The sequence below is a fragment of the Aquarana catesbeiana genome, linkage group LG13 (genome assembly GCF_042186555.1).
Source record: "Aquarana catesbeiana isolate 2022-GZ linkage group LG13, ASM4218655v1, whole genome shotgun sequence".
In the NCBI taxonomy this organism is placed as follows: Eukaryota; Metazoa; Chordata; class Amphibia; order Anura; family Ranidae; genus Aquarana; species Aquarana catesbeiana.
Window position 1 is genome coordinate 215673382 of NC_133336.1, and position 25451 is coordinate 215698832.

A 25451-nucleotide genomic window follows, 5' to 3' on the forward strand; every position below is an offset into this window, starting at 1 on the left:
ACCATCCCTGTGCTTAGTTCCCGGGTCTGTACACCCGCTGTGCCCATTATGAGGGGTTCCCCCCATCCCTGTGCTGAGTTCCCGGGTCTGTACACCCGCTGTGCCCATTATGAGGGGTTCCCACCATCCCTGTTCTGAGTTCTTGGGTCTGTACACCCGCTGTGCCCATTATGAGGGGTTCCCACCATCCCTGTTCTGAGTTCTTGGGTCTGTACACCCGCTGTGTCCATTATGAGGGGTTCCCACCATCCCTGTGCTGAGTTTCCCAGGTCTGTACACCCGCTGTGCCCATTATGAGGGGTTCTCACCATCCCTGTGCTGAGTTCCCGGGTCTGTACACCCGCTGTGCCCATTATGAGGGGTTCTCACCATCCCTGTGCTGAGTTCTGGTTGATAATTAGTAATGATGAAGGTCCAGATCCAACATAATAGAAGGATCGGGCGTAGAAGAAACTCATCTTTCTGTGATTTGTAGAGTGAGTGGAACGGTTGAGGTCGTACTATCAGGTTGTAAAGTTTGTGTCCAGCTTTATACAGTGAGCTTCGGAGATGACGAGGTTGACCTCTTGGTGGAAAGGGTTCACATCTTGGGGGGGTTGACGTCTTGGGGTGGGTTCAGGTTTTGGGGGGAATGGTCAATGTCTTTGGGGGATCAAGGTTTACGTCTTGGTGGGCTTGTTGTGAACCCCGTCTGTCCTCTGCGACACTCAAGAATTAAATTGTGGGGGGTTCACATCTTGGTGGTGAGTGTTCACATCGTGGGGGGGTTCAAATCTTTGGAGAGGGGTTTACGTCTGGGGGGGGTCCATGTTTTTGGGGGGTCAGGGTTCACGTCTTGGTGGGCTTGTTGTAAACCCAGTCTGCCTCCTTTCCTCTCTGCGACACTGAGGAGTTAAGCTGTGGGGGTTTCACGCTTTGGGGGGGTTCACGTCTCGGGAGGGTTCATGTCTTGATGGGGAGGATTCACAACTTGGGGGGGGCTGGCTCACGTTTTTGGAGGAGGGTCACGTCTTTGGGGGTCAGGGTTCACGTCTTGGTGGGCTGGCTGTGAACCTCGTCTGCCCCTTGTCCTCTCTGCGACACTCAGGAGTTAAGTTGTGGGGGTTTCACGTCTTGGTGGGGGTCCACGTCTTTGCGGGGGTTGGAGTTTTGTGGGGGGGGGGGGGTCCACGTCTTGGGAGGAGGGGGTGAAGGTTCATGTCTTGGTGGGGAGGGTTCACATCTTGGGAGGGGGGTTCACGTCTTGGGGGGGTTGACATTTTGTGGGGGGGTTCAAGTGTTGGTGGGGAGGGTTCACATCTTGGGAGGAGGGGTGGGGGTTCACGTCATGGTGGGGAGGGTTCACGTCTTGGCGGAGGGGGGCTCATGACTTTGAAGGGGGGGTTCACGTCTTGGGGGGGGGGTTAAAGTTTTGGGGAGGTCAGTGTTCACGTCTTGTCCTCTCTGCGACACTCAGGAGTTAAGTTGTGGGGGTTATCACGTCTTGGGGGTTATCACGTCTTGGGGGGCTCACGTCTTGGGGGGGGGGTCAGGGTTCACATCTTGGTGGGCTGGCTGTGAACCCCGTCTGCCCCTTGTCCTCTCTGCGACACTCAGGAATTAAGTTGTGGGGGTTTCATGTCTTGGGGGGGTTCACATCTTGAGGGGGGTTCACATGCGTGGGAGGGTGTCCACATCTTGGGAGGAGGGGGTGAAGCTTCACGTCTTGATGGGGAGGGTTTACATCTTGGGAGGGGGGGTTCACGTTTTTGGAGGGGTGGTTCACGTCTTGGTGGGCTGGCTGTGAACCCCGTCTACCCCTTGTCCTCTCTGCGACACTCAGGAGTTAAGTTGTGGGGGTTATCACATCTTGGTGGGGAGTGCTCACATCTTGGGGGGGTTCACGACTTTGTAGTGGGGGTTCACGTCTTGGTGGTGAGGGTTCACATCTTGGGGGGCTCACGTCTTTGGAGGGGAGGGTCACGTCTTGGGGGGGTCACGTCTTGGTGGGCTGGCTGTCCCCTGTCTGCCTCTTGTCCTCTCTGCGACACTCAGGAATTAAGTTGTGGGGGTTTCATGTCTTGGGGGGGTTCATGTCTTGGTGGTGAGGGTTCACATCTTGGGGGAGGTTTACGACTTTGGAGGGGAGTTGACGTCTTGGGGGGGTTCAAATTTTGTGGTGGGGGGGTCCACGTCTTGGTGGAGGGGGTTCACATCTTGGGAAGTGGGTAAGGGCTCACATCTTTGGAGGGGGGCTCACGTCTTGGTGGAGGAGGTTCACATCTTGGGAGGTGGGTAAAGGTTCACGTCTTTGGGGGGGTTTCATGTCTTTGGGGGGGGGGGCTCACGTCTTTGGAGGGAGGGTTCACGTCTTGGGGGGGGGGTCTGGGTTCACGTCTTGGTGGGCTGGCTGTGAACCCTGTCTGCCCCTTGTCCTCTCTGCGACACTCAGGAGTTAAGTTGTGGGGGTTATCATATCATGGGGGTGGGGGGGTTGACGTCTTGGTGGGGTTCACGACTTTGGAGGGGGGGTTGACGCCTTGGGGGGGGTTCGCGGTCTTGGGAGGGAGGATCCACGTCTTGGAGGGGGGGGGGGTGATGGTTGATGTCTTGGAGGGGTTCACATCTTGGGGGGGGGTTTGACGTCTTGGGGGGTTCAAGTTTTGGGGAGGAGAGTAGATATCTTGGGAGGGGGGGTGAGGGTCCACGTCTTGGATGGGTTCACGTCTTGGAGGGGTTCATGTCTTGGTGAGAAGGGTTCATATCTTGGGGTATTCACGTCTTTGGGGGGGTTCACATTTTTGGGGGAGGGTCCACGTCTTGGAGGGGTTCACGTCTTGGGAAGGGTCCATGTCTTGGGGGGGATGGTTCACGTCTTGGTAGGGGAGTCTCGGACATCAATCGTCTCGTTATTTTTTTTGCTCACGGGTCGGTGGTGGGCAGAGGTGAAAGTTTGGCATGGATCCAGACACCGCAGGGTTTTTGGGGGGGGGGGGTGTACTGTATGTCTCAGGGGGGCCCCCCCTCTCTCTCCCTCCATACATGCTGAGGCCCCCTCACCCCCCACCACATCGGGTTTTGTCCTCGGATTACTGTACGCAATTAAAAAAAAAAAAATAGCGCTAATTTGGCGTCCAGAGGTTGTAAACCGGCTACAACTGGATTTAACCCCCCCTTGCCCACGCTGGGAATTATGGGTAAAAAGTATGCATCCCCCCCTCCCCCCCCTCCTCTTTCTTTCCTTATTTTTTCTTGCCTTTTGTTTAATTTCACTGTAGGGTTATGATTGGTTGAATGGCATCCGTGTGCCCACTCTTAGGGCAGGCGTCCCCGGGAATAGGAGGAGAAGGGGGGGGGGATGGGGGGGCCCATGATTGGTGTCACACTGTCTGTGCCGCCTACCTACCACAATCCTTACATCCGACTAAAAAAATATATATATATATATATATATTCACCTTCCCCCCCTCCCCCCCTTCTCCTTTTTTTTTTTTCCCCGTGTCGCTCATCTTCCTCTAATATCTGCGTCTCTTCCCCCCCCCCCAACCCCCCTTCACCCCCCCCACTTCCCCCCCCCCAAATCCTGCCCCACCACCGTCTCAGCTGGATCACTGTGAGTATGCTGCGGAATGTGGTTTTCGGGGGGGGGGGCTGCGATGGTGGTGGTGGGGGGGGGGGTCCGTCGTGCCGTAACAAAATAGACACATCTGCCGCCTGGCTGGTCGCCGCCGCCGCGAGCCGCGCGCTCGTTTGAGGTGAAATAGATTCTTTTGTTGGAGGTAATTTCACACCCCCCCCCCCCCCTTCTTCTTCTCTTTTTATTCCACCCCCCCCTTCTTCATTCTACTCCAGCTCTGTGAATGGGGCCAGTCAGCTGACGGTGGCCTCGGATTGGCTTGGTGCCACTGCGCCGGTGCACGAGCCGCGTGCGTCTCGTCTCGTCTCGTGTGTGTGTGTGTGTAGAAGGCCCCGGGCCGGCTCGGTGTAACGCACACGGAAAGGCCCCCCTTGTGTGTCACTTCAAAAAAACCAAAGAAAAAAAAAGGGGGGGAGGAGGAGGAGGAGGAGGAGGGGGGCTTACGTATACTCTTCTCCCCCCCCCCCCCCCCCCTCCTCTTCCTCATTCAGAAAGGGGGAGGGGGGATCTTTTTTGGGCTGTCTGGCCCTTTGGAAGCTAGTCATGATATGCAAGGTAAATGCGACAATCCCTGGGGCCGGCGGCGGCGGGTGGGGGGGGATTCGTTTTTTTTTTTTTTTTTGGTTTCTTCTTTTTTTGATGTCTTTTTGTTTTCCTTTTTTATTTGTTTTATTTTTTTTTATTTTGTTTCTTTTTTCTTGGTGGAAGGTCTCTTGGTCCCGGCGTAACGCTGTGTATTGTCAGCCCTGGAATGCGGTGCGATCGCACGGGGAGGGGGGGAGGGGGGAGCTCTAATCCGGCACAGTGGATTTATTTTGTGTTGTAGGTCGGGGGAGGGGGGGGGGGGCTCGTGTCTGGTGTGTGACGCCGCTCTGTCAGTGGTGTTGCGGAGTCTGACGCTGTCGGCCATGTAATGTTCGCTCCGTTACCTGCAGTGTGCGACGCCGAGGCGCCCCCCCCCCGCCGGAGATTAATGCGTTTCGTTTTCCCGGGGTGGTCCGTCTGTAGAAGGCGATCTTCCCCCGATTTTATTATATTGCTCCGGGGACCGTCACCTGGATTCACCCCGCGTTTTCCGGGGACCGTCACCTGGATTCACCCCGCGTTTGGGGGGGGGTTGCCGCGCTTTTTGGGCGCACGTGTTGGCGCCGATCCTTTGGGTACCGCCGGTGGAGAATCACCGGACGCTTGTTTAACGCAACCGTTAGCCGAAGTCCTGCGAACGCGACGCACAAAAGATTTCAGGCCTTTTCCGATCAATAATGTGTTCTGCGCAATTGCTGTGATTGAACATTGATCAGGATCAGCATATGCGATCAATCATTGATTGGGATCACTGTTTACTATTGATCAGGATCAGCATATGTGATCAATCATTGATTGGGATCACTGTTTACGATTGATCATTGATCAGGATCAGTATATGTGATCAGTCATTGATTGGGATCACCGTTTACAATTGTCACTGATCAGGATCAGCATATGCGATCAATCATTGATTGGGATCACTGTTTACGATTGATCAGGATCAGTATATGTGATCAATCATTGATTAGGATCACTGTTTACGATTGATCAGGATCAGTATATGTGATCAGTCATTGATTGGGATCACCGTTTACGATTGATCATTGATCAGGATCAGCATATGTGATCAGTCATTGATTGGGATCACCGTTTACAATTGATCAGGATCAGCATATGTGATCAATCATTGATTGGGATCACTGTTTACGATTGATCATTGATCAGGATCAGCATATGTGATCAGTCATTGATTGGGATCACCGTTTACAATTGATCAGGATCAGCATATGTGATCAATCATTGATTGGGATCAATGTTTACGATTGATCAGGATCAGTATATGTGATCAATCATTGATTAGGATCACAGTTTGCGATTGATCATTGATCAGGATCAGCATATGTGATCAATCATTAATTAGGATCACCGTTTGCGATTGATCATTGATTAGGATTACTGTTTGCGATTGATCGGGATCACGGTTTGCAATTGATCAGCATATGCGATCAATCATTGATTGGGATCACCGTTTGCGATTGATCACAATCAGATATGTGATCAGTCATTGATTAGGATCAACGTTTTGGATTGATCATTGTTTAGGATCGCCGTTCATGAATGATTTATGTTCAATCGCAAACAGCGAACCTGATCAATAATCATTCATAAATGGCGATCCTAATTAATCAATAATTGCAAATGGTGATCCTGATCAGCATTCTCAAATTAGGATCACTGTTTGCGATTGATCATTGATTGAGATCGCCGTGTATGAATAATTATTGATCAGGATTGCTGTTTGCAGTTGAACATTAATCATTCATAAACGGCAATCCTAATCCATGATCAATCGCAAATGCTGATCGATGATCAATTACAAACAGTTATCCTGATCAATAATTATTCATAAAAGACGATCTTAATGAATGATTAATTGAAAATGTTGATCCTGATCAATGATCAGGATCAGCATTTGCAAATTAGGATCACGGTTTGCGATTGATCATCAATCAGCATTTGTGATTAATTAGGATCACCTTTGAGATTAATCATTGATCAAGATCACCTTTGCAATTGATTATTGATTAGGATGGCCATTTATGAATGATTATTGATCAGGATCGCTGTTTGCGATTGTACATTAATCATTCATAAATGACCATCCTAATCAATGATCAATCGCAAACGGTGATCCTAATGAATGATCAGCATTCACAAATTAGGATCACTATTTGTGATCAATCATTGATTAGGATCACTATTTGTGATCGATCATTGATTAGGATCACTGTTTTTGAATGATCATTGATCAGGATCACTGTTTGCGATTGATTATTGATCAGGATTTGCATTTGCAATTAATCATTGATTAGAATTGCAGTTTGGGATTGATCAAGGTCAACATTTGCGATCGGTCATTGATTAGGATCACCGTTCCTGAATGATCATTGATCAGGATAGACATTTGCGATTGGTCATTGATTAGGATCACCGTTCCTGAATGATCATTGATCAGGATAGACATTTGCGATTGGTCATTGATTAGGATCACCGTTCCTGAATGATCCGCTCCAGTCTCTTGCCGATTTCCAGCGATTGACATTTCCCGGCACGCCGGTCATTTTCGGACAATTGTAACAATCTCCCGTTCCTGTCAGAAATGTCCCATTTGGAAATGGAAGATTTTGGCAGCGCTGCGATTTTTTTTTTTTTTGTATCCGTCATTGTCCGCGAGATAACAGAGCTGCCATTATCTCCTCTCCCCTCCCCCGTAGCGTGTGTCACAACAAGGAACAGGTGCAGCGCCCGCCTGTCGCCCCCACATTGGCTGCGGGCGCCCTCTGAGGAGGATGCAGAAGGTTTAACCCCTCGCCTGCCGCCGGCGAGATGCGTCTTCCTGTAGGGAACGGTCTTCATCTGAGCACAGATGTGACGATGGATTGGCACGTGCGTCCGGCGATAGCGGGCACCGGGGTGTAATTATCCATCTGGAGGGTCACGCTGTGTTTGGATCTCTATGCTGGTGTTGGAGGAGAATCGGTTTTCTTTGTGGTGGTTGGGAGGATGTCAGTGGCAGTGGATGGTGCGGTCCCCTATGACTTAGGATCCAAAAATACGATACACTATATGACCAAAGCTTTGTGAACACCTGACCATCACATTGCCATGGCCAGTGGTATGTGGACCCCTCTCCATCCCAAGGCCAGTGGTATGTGGACCCCTCTCCATCCCAAGGCCAGTGGTATGTGGACCCCTCTCCATCCCAAGGCCAGTGGTATGTGGACCCCTCTCCATCCCAAGGCCAGTGGTATGTGGACCCCTCTCCATCCCAAGGCCAGTGGTATGTGGACCCCCCTTCCTCCCATGGCCAGTGGTATGTGGACCCCTCTCCATCCCAAGGCCAGTGGTATGTGGACCCCCCTTCATCCCATGGCCATTGGTATGTGGACCCCCCCTTCCTCCCATGGCCAGTGGTATGTGGACCCCCTCCATCCCATGGCTAGTGCTATGTGGACCCCCCTTCCTCCCATGGCCAGTGGTATGTGGACCCCCCTTAATTACTTGGCCAGTGGTATGTGGACCCCCCTTCCTCCCATGGCCAGTGGTATGTAGACCCCCCTCCATCCCATGGCCAGTGGTATGTGGACCCCTCTCCATCCCAAGGCCAGTGGTATGTGGACCCCTCTCCATCCCAAGGCCAGTGGTATGTGGACCCCTCTCCATCCCATGGCCAGTGGTATGTGGCCCCCCCTTCCTCCCATGGCCAGTGGTATGTGGACCCCTCTCCATCCCAAGGCCAGTGGTATGTGGCCCCCCCTTCCTCCCATGGCCAGTGGTATGTGGACCCTTCTCCATCCCAAGGCCAGTGGTATGGACCCCCTATCACAACATAGCCATTCTATCAGTGGACCCCCCTCCATCCATGCCCAGCTGGTCATAGTGACCCCCCTTCCCTCCCCATGTCCTCAGTGTCATGCTTGGACCCCCCCTCCATCCCAGGGCCAGTGCTATTGGACCCAGGCCTTCCTCCATGGGCAGTGCTATTGACTCTCCTTGCCAGTGGCCATGTTGGACCCCCTTCATTCCGTGAGCAGTGCTATGTGGACCCCCCGTCCCATGGCCAGTGGTATGTAGACCCCCCTCCATCCCATGGCCAGTGCTATGTGGACCCTCCTTCCTCCCATGGCCAGTGGTATGTGGACCCCCCTTCATTCCATGAGCAGTGCTATGTGGACCCCCCGTCCCATGGCCAGTGGTATGTAGACCCCCCTCCATCCCATGGCCAGTGGTATGTGGACCCCCCTCCATCACATGGCCAGTGGTATGTTGGTCCCCCTCCATCCCATGGCCAATGGTACGTGGACCCCCCCCCATCCCATGAGCAGTGGTATGTGGACCCCCCTCCGTCCCATGGCCAGTGGTATGTGGACCCTCCTCCATCCCATGGACAGGTGTATGTGGACCCCTCTCCATCCCATGAGCAGTGGTATGTGTACTTCTCTCCATCCCATGCCCAGGGGTATGTGGACGCCCCCCCCCCCCATTCCATGGCCAGTGGTATGTAGAACCCCCTCCAAATGATGGAGTTCAGGTGTCTCCAGTGAAGGGTCCTGGTAATACTCCATCATACAAAGACATTGTAGACAATTGTGCTCTTCCAGTCTTGTGGTAACGGTTTGGGGAAGACCCTTTTCTGTTCAACCATAACTATTCTCCCCCCCTTGTACAAAGCCAGCTCAATAAAGACATGGTTTGACAAGTTTGTTGTGGAGGAACTCCAGTGTCATGCACAGAGTCCTGACCTCAATCCTACTGAACACGTTTAGGAGGAGTTGGGACACCAATGGTAAGCCAGGTGTTCTCATCCAACATCAGTACTTGACTTCAACCCTACTAAACACCTTTGGGATGAGTTGGAACACCTATGGTGAGCCAGGTCTTCTCATCCAACATCAGTACTTGACCTCACCTGTACTCAACACCTTTGGGAAGAATTGGAACGCCACTAGTGAGCCAAGTCTTCACATCCAACATCAGTACGTGACTTCAACCCTACTGAACACCTTTGGGATGAGTTGGAACACCTATGGCGTGCCAGGTCTTCTCATCCAATATCAGCACTTGACCTCAACCCTACTGAACACCTTTGGGAAGAATTGGAACGCCAATGGTGAGCCAAGTCTACTCATCCAACATCAGTACTTGACTTTAACCTTACTAAACAACTTAAAGTTGAACTGGAATGTCAACTGAGAGCCAGGTCTTTTTTTTTTGGCACCCAATGTGAGATCCAATGCGTGAGCCAGTTTTTTTTTTGGAGGCCAATGTGAGGTTCCATGTGGGAGCCAGGTCTTCTCATCCAACATCAATATCTGACTTCACAAATGTGCCCAAATTCCCACAGACACTCTCCAAAATCTTATGGAAAGCCTTCCCAGGAGAGTGGAGGCTGTTATAGCTGCAAAGGGGGACCAACTCCATAATAATGTCCATGACGGGATGGGGGCAACTCCATATTAATGGCCATGGGGAGCATCTCTGTATTAATTGCCATGGAAGGATGGGGTGCATCTCCATATTAATGGCCATGGAGGGCATCTCTGTATTAATGGCCATGGAAGGATCGGGGGGCATCTCCAGATTAATGGCCATGGAGGGCAATTCCATATTAATGGCCATAGGGGGCATCTCTATATTAATGGCCATGCAAGGATGGGGGGGGGCATCTCCAGATTAATGGCCATGGAGGGTGACTCCATATTATTGGCCATAGGGGGCATCTCTGTATTAATGGCCATGGAAGGATGGGGGGGCATCTCCAGATTAATGGCCATGGAGGGCAACTCCATATTAATGGCCATGGAAGGATGGGGGGGGCATCTCTATATTAATAGCCATGCAAGGATGGGGGGGGGGGGGCATCTCCAGATTAATGACCATGGAGGGCAACTCCATATTATTGGCCATAGGGGGCATCTCTGTATTAATGGCCATGGAAGGATGGGGGGGCATCTCCAGATTAATGGCCATGGAGGGTGACTCCATATTATTGGCCATAGGGGGCATCTCTGTATTAATGGCCATGGAAGGATGGGGGGGCATCTCCAGATTAATGGCCATGGAGGGCAACTCCATATTAATGGCCATGGAAGGATGGGGGGGGGGGCATCTCCAGATTAATGGCCATAGGGGGCATCTCTATATTAATAGCCATGCAAGGATGGGGGGGGGGGGGGCATCTCCATATTAATGACCATGGAGGGCAACTCCATATTATTGGCCATAGGGGGCATCTCTGTATTAATGGCCATGAAAGGACGGCAGGGCATCTCCAGATTAGTGGCCATGGAGGGCAACTCCATATTAATGGCTATAGGGGGCACCTCTGTATTAATGGCCATGGAAGGATGGGTGGGGCATCTCCAGATTAATGGCTATGGAGGGTAACTCCATATTAATGGCCATGGTTTTGGAATGGGATGTCCAACCAGCTCATAGAGGTGTGATGGTCAGATGCTCACAGTCTTTTCCAGTTAGGACTATAACCTACCGTAGTTTCATGTTATTCGTGGTTTCCTAAAAGTACCATTGAGTGAACTGAACATTGTAAAGTTTCCTCTCTGACCTTTCTGTGGTTCCTTTCATTAGGATGGACAGAGTGACAGAAGAAGCCCTCCGCCTCAACCTCCTGAAGAGGGGCCTGGAGCAGCCCGATGACCGTGAGGATGTTCTGGCCAAACAGCTGAAGATGGAAGGCCACGAGGCCATGGAGAGGCTGAAGATGCTGGCTCTTCTCAAGAGGAAAGACCTTCCGGGACTGGAACTGCCGCATGAACACTCTGCCAAGCAGGATGGACTCAAACTGTATGACGAGAAGATGAATGGGAACCTGCGGCCCCACGTGGACACCCGGCCCTCTGGAAGGCACGGCAAGGAGAACATCGAGGAGCCGGTGGACATGAGCTCCAGACGCGGGTGAGATGTCCCTTCATGCCTCGGGGCCCAGGAGACCTATCTTATGTTTTTTGTGTCAGGTAGACAACAGTTGTGACAAAGCTGCCAAATGAAAAATGCAGAAGAAGCATCCCAATGTCTACATTGTCTTCTCTTCAGCTTTGATAGTATCATATTTCATATTAATGTGGCAAGACAGGAGAACCCCACCACGACATACCATCACGTATGGAGCTTAGAAGTTCAGGTCGGAGCTGAGATTCCATTGAGAGAATATTGTAGCTTCATAGAATGGGAGCTTGCACTCTAATGTCCCCTCCCCCACAGTCACACTATTATTATTATTATACATTTATATATACACAGTATCTGACAAAATTAAGTACACCCCTCAGTGACATTTGTGTAAATCTTTTCTTCTATCTTTTCATGTGACAACACTGAAGAAATGACACTTGTCTACAATGTAAAGTAGTGAGTGTACAGCTTGTATAACAGTGTAAATTTACTGTCCCCTCAAAATAACTCAACACACAGCCATTAATGTCTAAACCACTGGCAACAAAAGTCAGTACACCCCTAAGTGAAAATCTCCAAATTGGGCCCAAAGTGTCAATATTTTGTGTGGCCACCATTATTTTCCAGCACTGCCTTAACCCTCTTGGGCATGGAGGTCACCAGAGCTTCACAGGTTGTCACTGGAGTCCTCTTCCCCTCCTCCATGATGACATCACAGAGCTGGTGGATGTTGGAGACCTTGCGCTCCTCCACCTTCCGTTTGAGGATGTCCCACAGATGATCAATAGGGTTTAGGTCTGGAGACATGCTTGGCCAGTCCTTCACCTTTACCCTCAGCTTCTTTAGCGAGGCAGTGGTGGTCTTGGAGGTGTGTTTGGGGTGGTTATCATGTTGGAATACTGCCCTGCGGTCCAGTCTCTGAAGGGGGGGGATCATGCTCTGCTTCAGTATGTCACAGTACATGTTGGCATTCATGGTTCCCTCAATGATCTGTAGCCCCCCAGTGCCGGCAGCACTCAGCCCCAGACCATGACACTCCCACCACCATGTTTGACTGTAGACAAGACACACTTGTCTTTGTCCTCCTCACCTGGTTGCCCCCACACACGCTTGTCACCATCTGAACCAAATACGTTTATCTTGGTCTCATCAGACCACAGGACATGGTTCCAGTAATCCATGTCCTTAGTCTGCTTGTCTTCAGCAAACTGTTTGTGGACTTTCTTGTGCATCATCTTTAGAAGAGGCTTCCTTCTGGGGGGACAGCCATGCAGACCAATTTGATGCAGTGTGCGGTGTATGGTCTGAGCACTGACAGGCTGACCCCCCACCCCTACAACCTCTGCAGCAATGCTGGCAGCACTCATACGTCTATTTCCCAAAGACAACCTCTGGATATGACGCTGATCACGTGACCTCAACTTCTTTGGTGGACCATGGCGAGGCCTGTTCTGAGGGGAACCTGTCCTGTTATACCGCTGTATGGTCTTGGCCACCGTGCTGCAGCTCAGTTTCAGGGTCTTGGCAATCTTCTTATAGCCTAGGCCATCTTTATGTAGAGCAACAATTCTTTTTATCAGATCCTCAGAGAGTTCTTTTGCCATGAGGTGCCATGTTGAACTTCCAGTGACCAGTATGAGAGAGTGAGAGCAATAACACCAAATTTAACACACCTGCTCCCCATTCACACCTGAGACCTTGTAACACTAACGAGTCACATGACACCGGGGAGGGAAAATGACTAATTGGGCCCAATTTGGAGATTTTCACTTAGGGGTGTACTGACTTTTGTTGCCAGCGGTTTAGACATTAATGGCTGTGTGTTGAGTTATTTTGAGGGGACAGCAAATTTACACTGTTATACAAGCTGTACACTCACTACTTTACATTGTAGACAAGTGTCATTTCTTCAGTGTTGTCACATGAAAAGATAGAAGAAAAGATTTACACAAATGTCACTGAGGGGTGTACTTACTTTTGTCAGATACTGTAGCACTACCATATACCGCAGTGCTGTACAGAGATCACTGAGCCAGTCACATCAGTCTCTGTACAGAGGAGCTTACACTCTAATGTCCCCTCCCCCCACAGTCACATCAGTCTCTATACAGAGGAGCTTACACTCTAATGTCCCCTCCCCCACAGTCACATCAGTCTCTATACAGAGGAGCTTACACTCTAATGTCCCCTCCCCCCACAGTCACATCAGTCTCTATACAGAGGAGCTTACACTCTAATGTCCCCTCCCCCCCACAGTCACATCAGTCTCTATACAGAGGAGCTTACACTCTAATGTCCCCTCCCCCCACAGTCACATCAGTCTCTATACAGAGGAGCTTACACTCTAATGTCCCCTCCCCCCCACAGTCACATCAGTCTCTATACAGAGGAGCTTACACTCTAATGTCCCCTCCCCCCACAGTCACATCAGTCTCTGTACAGAGGAGCTTACACTCTAATGTCCCCTCCCCCACAGTCACATCAGTCTCTGTACAGAGGAGCTTACACTCTAATGTCCCCTCCCCCACAGTCACATCAGTCTCTATACAGAGGAGCTTACACTCTAATGTCCCCTCCCCCCACAGTCACATCAGTCTCTATACAGAGGAGCTTACACTCTAATGTCCCCTCCCCCACAGTCACATCAGTCTCTATACAGAGGAGCTTACACTCTAATGTCCCCTCCCCCACAGTCACATCAGTCTCTGTACAGAGGAGCTTACACTCTAATGTCCCCTCCCCCACAGTCACATCAGTCTCTATACAGAGGAGCTTACACTCTAATGTCCCCTCCCCCCCACAGTCACATCAGTCTCTATACAGAGGAGCTTACACTCTAATGTCCCCTCCCCCACAGTCACATCAGTCTCTGTACAGAGGAGCTTACACTCTAATGTCCCCTCCCCCACATCAGTCTCTATACAGAGGAGCTTACACTCTAATGTCCCCTCCCCCACAGTCACATCAGTCTCTGTACAGAGGAGCTTACACTCTAATGTCCCCTCCCCCCACAGTCACATCAGTCTCTATACAGAGGAGCTTACACTCTAATGTCCCCTCCCCCACAGTCACATCAGTCTCTATACAGAGGAGCTTACACTCTAATGTCCCCTCCCCCCACAGTCACATCAGTCTCTATACAGAGGAGCTTACACTCTAATGTCCCCTCCCCCACAGTCACATCAGTCTCTATACAGAGGAGCTTACACTCTAATGTCCCCTCCCCCCACAGTCACATCAGTCTCTATACAGAGGAGCTTACACTCTAATGTCCCCTCCCCCACAGTCACATCAGTCTCTATACAGAGGAGCTTACACTCTAATGTCCCCTCCCCCCACAGTCACATCAGTCTCTGTACAGAGGAGCTTACACTCTAATGTCCCCTCCCCCCACAGTCACATCAGTCTCTATACAGAGGAGCTTACACTCTAATGTCCCCTCCCCCCACAGTCACATCAGTCTCTATACAGAGGAGCTTACACTCTAATGTCCCCTCCCCCCACAGTCACATCAGTCTCTATACAGAGGAGCTTACACTCTAATGTCCCCTCCCCCACAGTCACATCAGTCTCTATACAGAGGAGCTTACACTCTAATGTCCCCTCCCCCCACAGTCACATCAGTCTCTATACAGAGGAGCTTACACTCTAATGTCCCCTCCCTCACAGTCACATCAGTCTCTGTACAGAGGAGCTTACACTCTAATGTCCCCTCCCCCACAGTCACATCAGTCTCTATACAGAGGAGCTTACACTCTAATGTCCCCTCCCCCACAGTCACATCAGTCTCTATACAGAGGAGCTTACACTCTAATGTCCCCTCCCCCACAGTCACATCAGTCTCTGTACAGAGGAGCTTACACTCTAATGTCCCCTCCCCCCACAGTCACATCAGTCTCTATACAGAGGAGCTTACACTCTAATGTCCCCTCCCCCACAGTCACATCAGACTCTATACAGAGACAGAGGAGCTTACACTCTAATGTCCCCTCCCCCCCACAGTCACATCAGTCTCTATACAGAGGAGCTTACACTCTAATGTCCCCTCCCCCCCACACATCAGTCTCTATACAGAGGAGCTTACACTCTAATGTCCCCTCCCCCCACAGTCACATCAGTCTCTATACAGAGGAGCTTACACTCTAATGTCCCCTCCCCCCACAGTCACATCAGACTCTATACAGAGGAGCTTACACTCTAATGTCCCCTCCCCCACAGTCACATCAGTCTCTGTACAGAGGAGCTTACACTCTAATGTCCCCTCCCCCCCACAGTCACATCAGTCTCTGTACAGAGGAGCTTACACTCTAATGTCCCCTCCCCCACAGTCACATCAGTCTCTATACAGAGGAGCTTACACTCTAATGTCCCCTCCCCCACAGTCACATCAGTCTCTATACAGAGGAGCTTACACTCTAATGTCCCCTCCCCCCAGCACATCAGTCTCTATACAGAGGAGCTTACACTCTAATGTCCCCTCCCCCACAGTCACATCAGTCTCTATACAGAGGAGCTTACACTCTAATGTCCCCTCCCCCCCCGTCACATCAGTCTCTATACAGAGGAGCTTACACTCTAATGTCCCCTCCCCCCAGCACATCAGTCTCTGTACAGAGGAGCTTACACTCTAATGTCCCCTCCCCCACAGTCACATCAGTCTCTGTACAGAGGAGCTTACACTCTAATGTCCCCTCCCCCACAGTCACATCAGTCTCTGTACAGAGGAGCTTACACTCTAATGTCCCCTCCCCCACAGTCACATCAGTCTCTGTACAGAGGAGCTTACACTCTAATGTCCCCTCCCCCACAGTCACATCAGTCTCTATACAGAGGAGCTTACACTCTAATGTCCCCTCCCCCCACAGTCACATCAGTCTCTATACAGAGGAGCTTACACTCTAATGTCCCCTCCCCCACAGTCACATCAGTCTCTATACAGAGGAGCTTACACTCTAATGTCCCCTCCCCCCACAGTCACATCAGTCTCTATACAGAGGAGCTTACACTCTAATGTCCCCTCCCCCCCACAGTCACATCAGTCTCTATACAGAGGAGCTTACACTCTAATGTCCCCTCCCCCCACAGTCACATCAGTCTCTGTACAGAGGAAGCTTACACTCTAATGTCCCCTCCCCCCACAGTCACATCAGTCTCTATACAGAGGAGCTTACACTCTAATGTCCCCTCCCCCCACAGTCACATCAGTCTCTATACAGAGGAGCTTACACTCTAATGTCCCCTCCCCCCACAGTCACATCAGTCTCTATACAGAGGAGCTTACACTCTAATGTCCCCTCCCCCCACAGTCACATCAGTCTCTATACAGAGGAGCTTACACTCTAATGTCCCCTCCCCCCACACATCAGTCTCTATACAGAGGAGCTTACACTCTAATGTCCCCTCCCCCACAACATCAGTCTCTGTACAGAGGAGCTTACACTCTAATGTCCCCTCCCCCCACAGTCACATCAGTCTCTGTACAGAGGAGCTTACACTCTAATGTCCCCTCCCCCACAGCACATCAGTCTCTGTACAGAGGAGCTTACACTCTAATGTCCCCTCCCCCCCACAGTCACATCAGTCTCTATACAGAGGAGCTTACACTCTAATGTCCCCTCCCCCCACAGTCACATCAGTCTCTGTACAGAGGAGCTTACACTCTAATGTCCCCTCCCCCACACATCAGTCTCTGTACAGAGGAGCTTACACTCTAATGTCCCCTCCCCCCCACAGTCACATCAGTCTCTATACAGAGGAGCTTACACTCTAATGTCCCCTCCCCCCCACAGTCACATCAGTCTCTATACAGAGGAGCTTACACTCTAATGTCCCCTCCCCCCACAGTCACATCAGTCTCTATACAGAGGAGCTTACACTCTAATGTCCCCTCCCCCACAGTCACATCAGTCTCTATACAGAGGAGCTTACACTCTAATGTCCCCTCCCCCCACAGTCACATCAGTCTCTGTACAGAGGAGCTTACACTCTAATGTCCCCTCCCCCACAGTCACATCAGTCTCTGTACAGAGGAGCTTACACTCTAATGTCCCCTCCCCCCAGCACATCAGTCTCTATACAGAGGAGCTTACACTCTAATGTCCCCTCCCCCCCACAGTCACATCAGTCTCTATACAGAGGAGCTTACACTCTAATGTCCCCTCCCCCCAGCACATCAGTCTCTGTACAGAGGAGCTTACACTCTAATGTCCCCTCCCCCCACACATCAGTCTCTATACAGAGGAGCTTACACTCTAATGTCCCCTCCCCCCACAGTCACATCAGTCTCTGTACAGAGGAGCTTACACTCTAATGTCCCCTCCCCCACAGTCACATCAGTCTCTATACAGAGGAGCTTACACTCTAATGTCCCCTCCCCCACAGTCACATCAGTCTCTGTACAGAGGAGCTTACACTCTAATGTCCCCTCCCCCACAGTCACATCAGTCTCTGTACAGAGGAGCTTACACTCTAATGTCCCCTCCCCCACAGTCACATCAGTCTCTGTACAGAGGAGCTTACACTCTAATGTCCCCTCCCCCCCAGTCACATCAGTCTCTATACAGAGGAGCTTACACTCTAATGTCCCCTCCCCCACACAGTCACATCAGTCTCTATACAGAGGAGCTTACACTCTAATGTCCCCTCCCCCACAGTCACATCAGTCTCTGTACAGAGGAGCTTACACTCTAATGTCCCCCTCCCCCACAGTCACATCAGTCTCTATACAGAGGAGCTTACACTCTAATGTCCCCTCCCCCCACAGTCAAATCAGTCTCTGTACAGAGGAGCTTACACTCTAATGTCCCCTCCCCCCACACATCAGTCTCTGTACAGAGGAGCTTACACTCTAATGTCCCCTCCCCCCACAGTCACATCAGTCTCTGTACAGAGGAGCTTACACTCTAATGTCCCCTCCCCCACAGTCACATCAGTCTCTGTACAGAGGAGCTTACACTCTAATGTCCCCTCCCCCCACAGTCACATCAGTCTCTATACAGAGGAGCTTACACTCTAATGTCCCCTCCCCCCACAGTCACATCAGTCTCTGTACAGAGGAGCTTACACTCTAATGTCCCCTCCCCCACAGTCACATCAGTCTCTGTACAGAGGAGCTTACACTCTAATGTCCCCTCCCCCCACAGTCACATCAGTCTCTGTACAGAGGAGCTTACACTCTAATGTCCCCTCCCCCACAGTCACATCAGTCTCTATACAGAGGAGCTTACACTTTAATGTCCCCTCCCCCACAGTCACATCAGTCTCTGTACAGAGGAGCTTACACTCTAATGTCCCCTCCCCCCACAGTCACATCAGTCTCTATACAGAGGAGCTTACACTCTAATGTCCCCTCCCCCCACAGTCACATCAGTCTCTATACAGAGGAGCTTACACTCTAATGTCCCCTCCCCCCACAGTCACATCAGTCTCTGTACAGAGGAGCTTACACTCTAATGTCCCCTCCCCCCACAGTCACATCAGTCTCTATACAGAGGAGCTTACACTCTAATGTCCCCTCCCCCCACAGTCACATCAGTCTCTATACAGAGGAGCTTACACTCTAATGTCCCCTCCCCCCCAGTCACATCAGTCTCTATACAGAGGAGCTTACACTCTAATGTCCCCTCCCCCACAGCACATCAGTCTCTGTACAGAGGAGCTTACACTCTAATGTCCCCTCCCCCCACAGTCACATCAGTCTCTGTACAGAGGAGCTTACACTCTAATGTCCCCTCCCCCCACAGTCACATCAGTCTCTGTACAGAGGAGCTTACACTCTAATGTCCCCTCCCCCCACAGTCACATCAGTCTCTGTACAGAGGAGCTTACACTCTAATGTCCCCTCCCCCACAGTCACATCAGTCTCTATACAGAGGAGCTTACACTCTAATGTCCCCTCCCCCCACAGTCACATCAGTCTCTATACAGAGGAGCTTACACTCTAATGTCCCCTCCCCCCACAGTCACATCAGTCTCTATACAGAGGAGCTTACACTCTAATGTCCCCTCCCCCCACAGTCACATCAGTCTCTATACAGAGGAGCTTACACTCTAATGTCCCCTCCCCCCACAGTCACATCAGTCTCTATACAGAGGAGCTTACACTCTAATGTCCCCTCCCCCACAGTCACATCAGTCTCTATACAGAGGAGCTTACACTCTAATGTCCCCTCCCCCCACAGTCACATCAGTCTCTATACAGAGGAGCTTACACTCTAATGTCCCCTCCCCCCACAGTCACATCAGTCTCTGTACAGAGGAGCTTACACTCTAATGTCCCCTCCCCCCCCCACATCAGTCTCTATACAGAGGAGCTTACACTCTAATGTCCCCTCCCCCCACAGTCACATCAGTCTCTATACAGAGGAGCTTACACTCTAATGTCCCCTCCCCCCACAGTCACATCAGTCTCTATACAGAGGAGCTTACACTCTAATGTCCCCTCCCCCCACAGTCACATCAGTCTCTATACAGAGGAGCTTACACTCTAATGTCCCCTCCCCCCACAGTCACATCAGTCTCTGTACAGAGGAGCTTACACTCTAATGTCCCCTCCCCCACAGTCACATCAGTCTCTATACAGAGGAGCTTACACTCTAATGTCCCCTCCCCCCCCCCACATCAGTCTCTATACAGAGGAGCTTACACTCTAATGTCCCCTCCCCCCACAGTCACATCAGTCTCTATACAGAGGAGCTTACACTCTAATGTCCCCTCCCCCCCCAGTCACATCAGTCTCTGTACAGAGGAGCTTACACTCTAATGTCCCCTCCCCCCCCCACACATCAGTCTCTATACAGAGGAGCTTACACTCTAATGTCCCCTCCCCCACAGTCACATCAGTCTCTGTACAGAGGAGCTTACACTCTAATGTCCCCTCCCCCCACACATCAGTCTCTGTACAGAGGAGCTTACACTCTAATGTCCCCTCCCCCCACAGTCACATCAGTCTCTATACAGAGGAGCTTACACTCTAATGTCCCCTCCCCCCACAGTCACATCAGTCTCTGTACAGAGGAGCTTACACTCTAATGTCCCCTCCCCCCACAGTCACATCAGTCTCTATACAGAGGAGCTTACACTCTAATGTCCCCTCCCCCCCACAGTCACATCAGTCTCTATACAGAGGAGCTTACACTCTAATGTCCCCTCCCCCACAGTCACATCAGTCTCTGTACAGAGGAGCTTACACTCTAATGTCCCCTCCCCCCACAGTCACATCAGTCTCTATACAGAGGAGCTTACACTCTAATGTCCCCTCCCCCACAGTCACATCAGTCTCTATACAGAGGAGCTTACACTCTAATGTCCCCTCCCCCACAGTCACATCAGTCTCTATACAGAGGAGCTTACACTCTAATGTCCCCTCCCCCCACAGTCACATCAGTCTCTGTACAGAGGAGCTTACACTCTAATGTCCCCTCCCCCCACAGTCACATCAGTCTCTATACAGAGGAGCTTACACTCTAATGTCCCCTCCCCCACAGTCACATCAGTCTCTGTACAGAGGAGCTTACACTCTAATGTCCCCTCCCCCCACAGTCACATCAGTCTCTATACAGAGGAGCTTACACTCTAATGTCCCCTCCCCCACAGTCACATCAGTCTCTATACAGAGGAGCTTACACTCTAATGTCCCCTCCCCCACAGTCACATCAGTCTCTATACAGAGGAGCTTACACTCTAATGTCCCCTCCCCCCACAGTCACATCAGTCTCTGTACAGAGGAGCTTACACTCTAATGTCCCCTCCCCCCACAGTCACATCAGTCTCTATACAGAGGAGCTTACACTCTAATGTCCCCTCCCCCACAGTCACATCAGTCTCTGTACAGAGGAGCTTACACTCTAATGTCCCCTCCCCCACAGTCACATCAGTCTCTATACAGAGGAGCTTACACTCTAATGTCCCCTCCCCCCACAGTCACATCAGTCTCTGTACAGAGGAGCTTACACTCTAATGTCCCCTCCCCCCACAGTCACATCAGTCTCTATACAGAGGAGCTTACACTCTAATGTCCCCTCCCCCCACAGTCACATCAGTCTCTATACAGAGGAGCTTACACTCTAATGTCCCCTCCCCCCACAGTCACATCAGTCTCTGTACAGAGGAGCTTACACTCTAATGTCCCCTCCCCCCACAGTCACATCAGTCTCTATACAGAGGAGCTTACACTCTAATGTCCCCTCCCCCCACAGTCACATCAGTCTCTGTACAGAGGAGCTTACACTCTAATGTCCCCTCCCCCCACAGTCACATCAGTCTCTATACAGAGGAGCTTACACTCTAATGTCCCCTCCCCCCACAGTCACATCAGTCTCTATACAGAGGAGCTTACACTCTAATGTCCCCTCCCCCCCCCAGCACATCAGTCTCTATACAGAGGAGCTTACACTCTAATGTCCCCTCCCCCCACAGTCACATCAGTCTCTGTACAGAGGAGCTTACACTCTAATGTCCCCTCCCCCCACAGTCACATCAGTCTCTATACAGAGGAGCTTACACTCTAATGTCCCCTCCCCCCACAGTCACATCAGTCTCTATACAGAGGAGCTTACACTCTAATGTCCCCTCCCCCCCAGTCACATCAGTCTCTGTACAGAGGAGCTTACACTCTAATGTCCCCTCCCCCCACAGTCACATCAGTCTCTATACAGAGGAGCTTACACTCTAATGTCCCCTCCCCCCCACAGTCACATCAGTCTCTGTACAGAGGAGCTTACACTCTAATGTCCCCTCCCCCTCCCCACATCAGTCTCTATACAGAGGAGCTTACACTCTAATGTCCCCTCCCCCCCCCCCACATCAGTCTCTATACAGAGGAGCTTACACTCTAATGTCCCCTCCCCCCACAGTCACATCAGTCTCTGTACAGAGGAGCTTACACTCTAATGTCCCCTCCCCCCCCCAGTCACATCAGTCTCTATACAGAGGAGCTTACACTCTAATGTCCCCTCCCCCACAGTCACATCAGTCTCTGTACAGAGGAGCTTACACTCTAATGTCCCCTCCCCCCACAGTCACATCAGTCTCTGTACAGAGGAGCTTACACTCTAATGTCCCCTCCCCCCCCCCACATCAGTCTCTATACAGAGGAGCTTACACTCTAATGTCCCCTCCCCCACAGTCACATCAGTCTCTATACAGAGGAGCTTACACTCTAATGTCCCCTCCCCCCACAGTCACATCAGTCTCTATACAGAGGAGCTTACACTCTAATGTCCCCTCCCCCCACAGTCACATCAGTCTCTGTACAGAGGAGCTTACACTCTAATGTCCCCTCCCCCCACAGTCACATCAGTCTCTGTACAGAGGAGCTTACACTCTAATGTCCCCCTCCCCCCACACATCAGTCTCTATACAGAGGAGCTTACACTCTAATGTCCCCTCCCCCCACAGTCACATCAGTCTCTATACAGAGGAGCTTACACTCTAATGTCCCCTCCCCCACAGTCACATCAGTCTCTGTACAGAGGAGCTTACACTCTAATGTCCCCTCCCCCACAGTCACATCAGTCTCTGTACAGAGGAGCTTACACTCTAATGTCCCCTCCCCCACAGTCACATCAGTCTCTATACAGAGGAGCTTACACTCTAATGTCCCCTCCCCCCACACATCAGTCTCTATACAGAGGAGCTTACACTCTAATGTCCCCTCCCCCCCCCCACATCAGTCTCTGTACAGAGGAGCTTACACTCTAATGTCCCCTCCCCCCCACACATCAGTCTCTATACAGAGGAGCTTACACTCTAATGTCCCCTCCCCCACAGTCACATCAGTCTCTATACAGAGGAGCTTACACTCTAATGTCCCCTCCCCCACAGTCACATATCAGTCTCTATACAGAGGAGCTTACACTCTAATGTCCCCTCCCCCACAGTCACATCAGTCTCTGTACAGAGGAGCTTACACTCTAATGTCCCCTCCCCCCACAGTCACATCAGTCTCTGTACAGAGGAGCTTACACTCTAATGTCCCCTCCCCCCACAGTCACATCAGTCTCTATACAGAGGAGCTTACACTCTAATGTCCCCTCCCCCACAGTCACATCAGTCTCTAGTACAGAGGAGCTTACACTCTAATGTCCCCTCCCCCACAGTCACATCAGTCTCTATACAGAGGAGCTTACACTCTAATGTCCCCTCCCCCCACAGTCACATCAGTCTCTGTACAGAGGAGCTTACACTCTAATGTCCCCTCCCCCCACACATCAGTCTCTATACAGAGGAGCTTACACTCTAATGTCCCCTCCCCCCACAGTCATATCAGTCTCTGTACAGAGGAGCTTACACTCTAATGTCCCCTCCCCCCACACATCAGTCTCTATACAGAGGAGCTTACACTCTAATGTCCCCTCCCCCCACAGTCACATCAGTCTCTGTACAGAGGAGCTTACACTCTAATGTCCCCTCCCCCCAGTCACATCAGTCTCTATACAGAGGAGCTTACACTCTAATGTCCCCTCCCCCCACAGTCACATCAGTCTCTGTACAGAGGAGCTTACACTCTAATGTCCCCTCCCCCCCCCCACATCAGTCTCTATACAGAGGAGCTTACACTCTAATGTCCCCTCCCCCCACAGTCACATCAGTCTCTATACAGAGGAGCTTACACTCTAATGTCCCCTCCCCCACAGTCACATCAGTCTCTATACAGAGGAGCTTACACTCTAATGTCCCCCTCCCCCCCACAGTCACATCAGTCTCTGTACAGAGGAGCTTACACTCTAATGTCCCCTCCCCCCACAGTCACATCAGTCTCTATACAGAGGAGCTTACACTCTAATGTCCCCCTCCCCCACAGTCACATCAGTCTCTATACAGAGGAGCTTACACTCTAATGTCCCCTCCCCCCACAGTCACATCAGTCTCTATACAGAGGAGCTTACACTCTAATGTCCCCTCCCCCCACAGTCACATCAGTCTCTGTACAGAGGAGCTTACACTCTAATGTCCCCTCCCCCCACAGTCACATCAGTCTCTGTACAGAGGAGCTTACACTCTAATGTCCCCTCCCCCCACAGTCACATCAGTCTCTATACAGAGGAGCTTACACTCTAATGTCCCCTCCCCCACAGTCACATCAGTCTCTATACAGAGGAGCTTACACTCTAATGTCCCCTCCCCCACAGTCACATCAGTCTCTATACAGAGGAGCTTACACTCTAATGTCCCCTCCCCCCCCACAGTCACATCAGTCTCTATACAGAGGAGCTTACACTCTAATGTCCCCTCCCCCCACAGTCACATCAGTCTCTATACAGAGGAGCTTACACTCTAATGTCCCCTCCCCCCACAGTCACATCAGTCTCTATACAGAGGAGCTTACACTCTAATGTCCCCTCCCCCACAGTCACATCAGTCTCTGTACAGAGGAGCTTACACTCTAATGTCCCCTCCCCCCACAGTCACATCAGTCTCTGTACAGAGGAGCTTACACTCTAATGTCCCCTCCCCCACAGTCACATCAGTCTCTGTACAGAGGAGCTTACACTCTAATGTCCCCTCCCCCACAGTCACATCAGTCTCTATACAGAGGAGCTTACACTCTAATGTCCCCTCCCCCCACAGTCATCAGTCTCTGTACAGAGGAGCTTACACTCTAATGTCCCCTCCCCCACAGTCACATCAGTCTCTATACAGAGGAGCTTACACTCTAATGTCCCCTCCCCCCACACATCAGTCTCTGTACAGAGGAGCTTACACTCTAATGTCCCCTCCCCCACAGTCACATCAGTCTCTGTACAGAGGAGCTTACACTCTAATGTCCCCTCCCCCCACAGTCACATCAGTCTCTATACAGAGGAGCTTACACTCTAATGTCCCCTCCCCCCACAGTCACATCAGTCTCTATACAGAGGAGCTTACACTCTAATGTCCCCTCCCCCCACAGTCACATCAGTCTCTATACAGAGGAGCTTACACTCTAATGTCCCCTCCCCCCCCCAGTCACATCAGTCTCTATACAGAGGAGCTTACACTCTAATGTCCCCTCCCCCACAGTCACATCAGTCTCTATACAGAGGAGCTTACACTCTAATGTCCCCTCCCCCCACAGTCACATCAGTCTCTAGTACAGAGGAGCTTACACTCTAATGTCCCCTCCCCCCACAGTCACATCAGTCTCTATACAGAGGAGCTTACACTCTAATGTCCCCTCCCCCCACAGTCACATCAGTCTCTGTACAGAGGAGCTTACACTCTAATGTCCCCTCCCCCCACAGTCACATCAGTCTCTGTACAGAGGAGCTTACACTCTAATGTCCCCTCCCCCCACAGTCACATCAGTCTCTATACAGAGGAGCTTACACTCTAATGTCCCCTCCCCCACAGTCAC

The 25451-nt window shown here is 51.2% G+C and overlaps 2 protein-coding genes across 2 annotated transcripts in view; one reads left to right on the forward strand and one right to left on the reverse strand.

Moving 5' to 3' along the window:
* The window catches only part of ILF2 (interleukin enhancer binding factor 2), a 341977-nt gene that overhangs the window by 314152 nt on the left and 2374 nt on the right, over positions 1-25451 (reverse strand).
* Positions 3563-11322, forward strand: LOC141116409 (transcriptional repressor p66-beta-like). Its single transcript, XM_073608664.1, has 2 exons — positions 3563-3592; positions 10793-11322. Exon 2 carries the CDS (start codon positions 10794-10796, stop codon positions 11121-11123), a length of 330 nt encoding a protein of 109 aa, XP_073464765.1. The 5' UTR covers positions 3563-3592; position 10793; the 3' UTR covers positions 11124-11322.

Coding starts and splice junctions, on each gene's coding strand:
- LOC141116409 (XM_073608664.1), top strand. CDS start 10,794: ATGGACAGAGTGACAGAAGAAGCCCTCCGCCTCAACCTCCTGAAGAGG.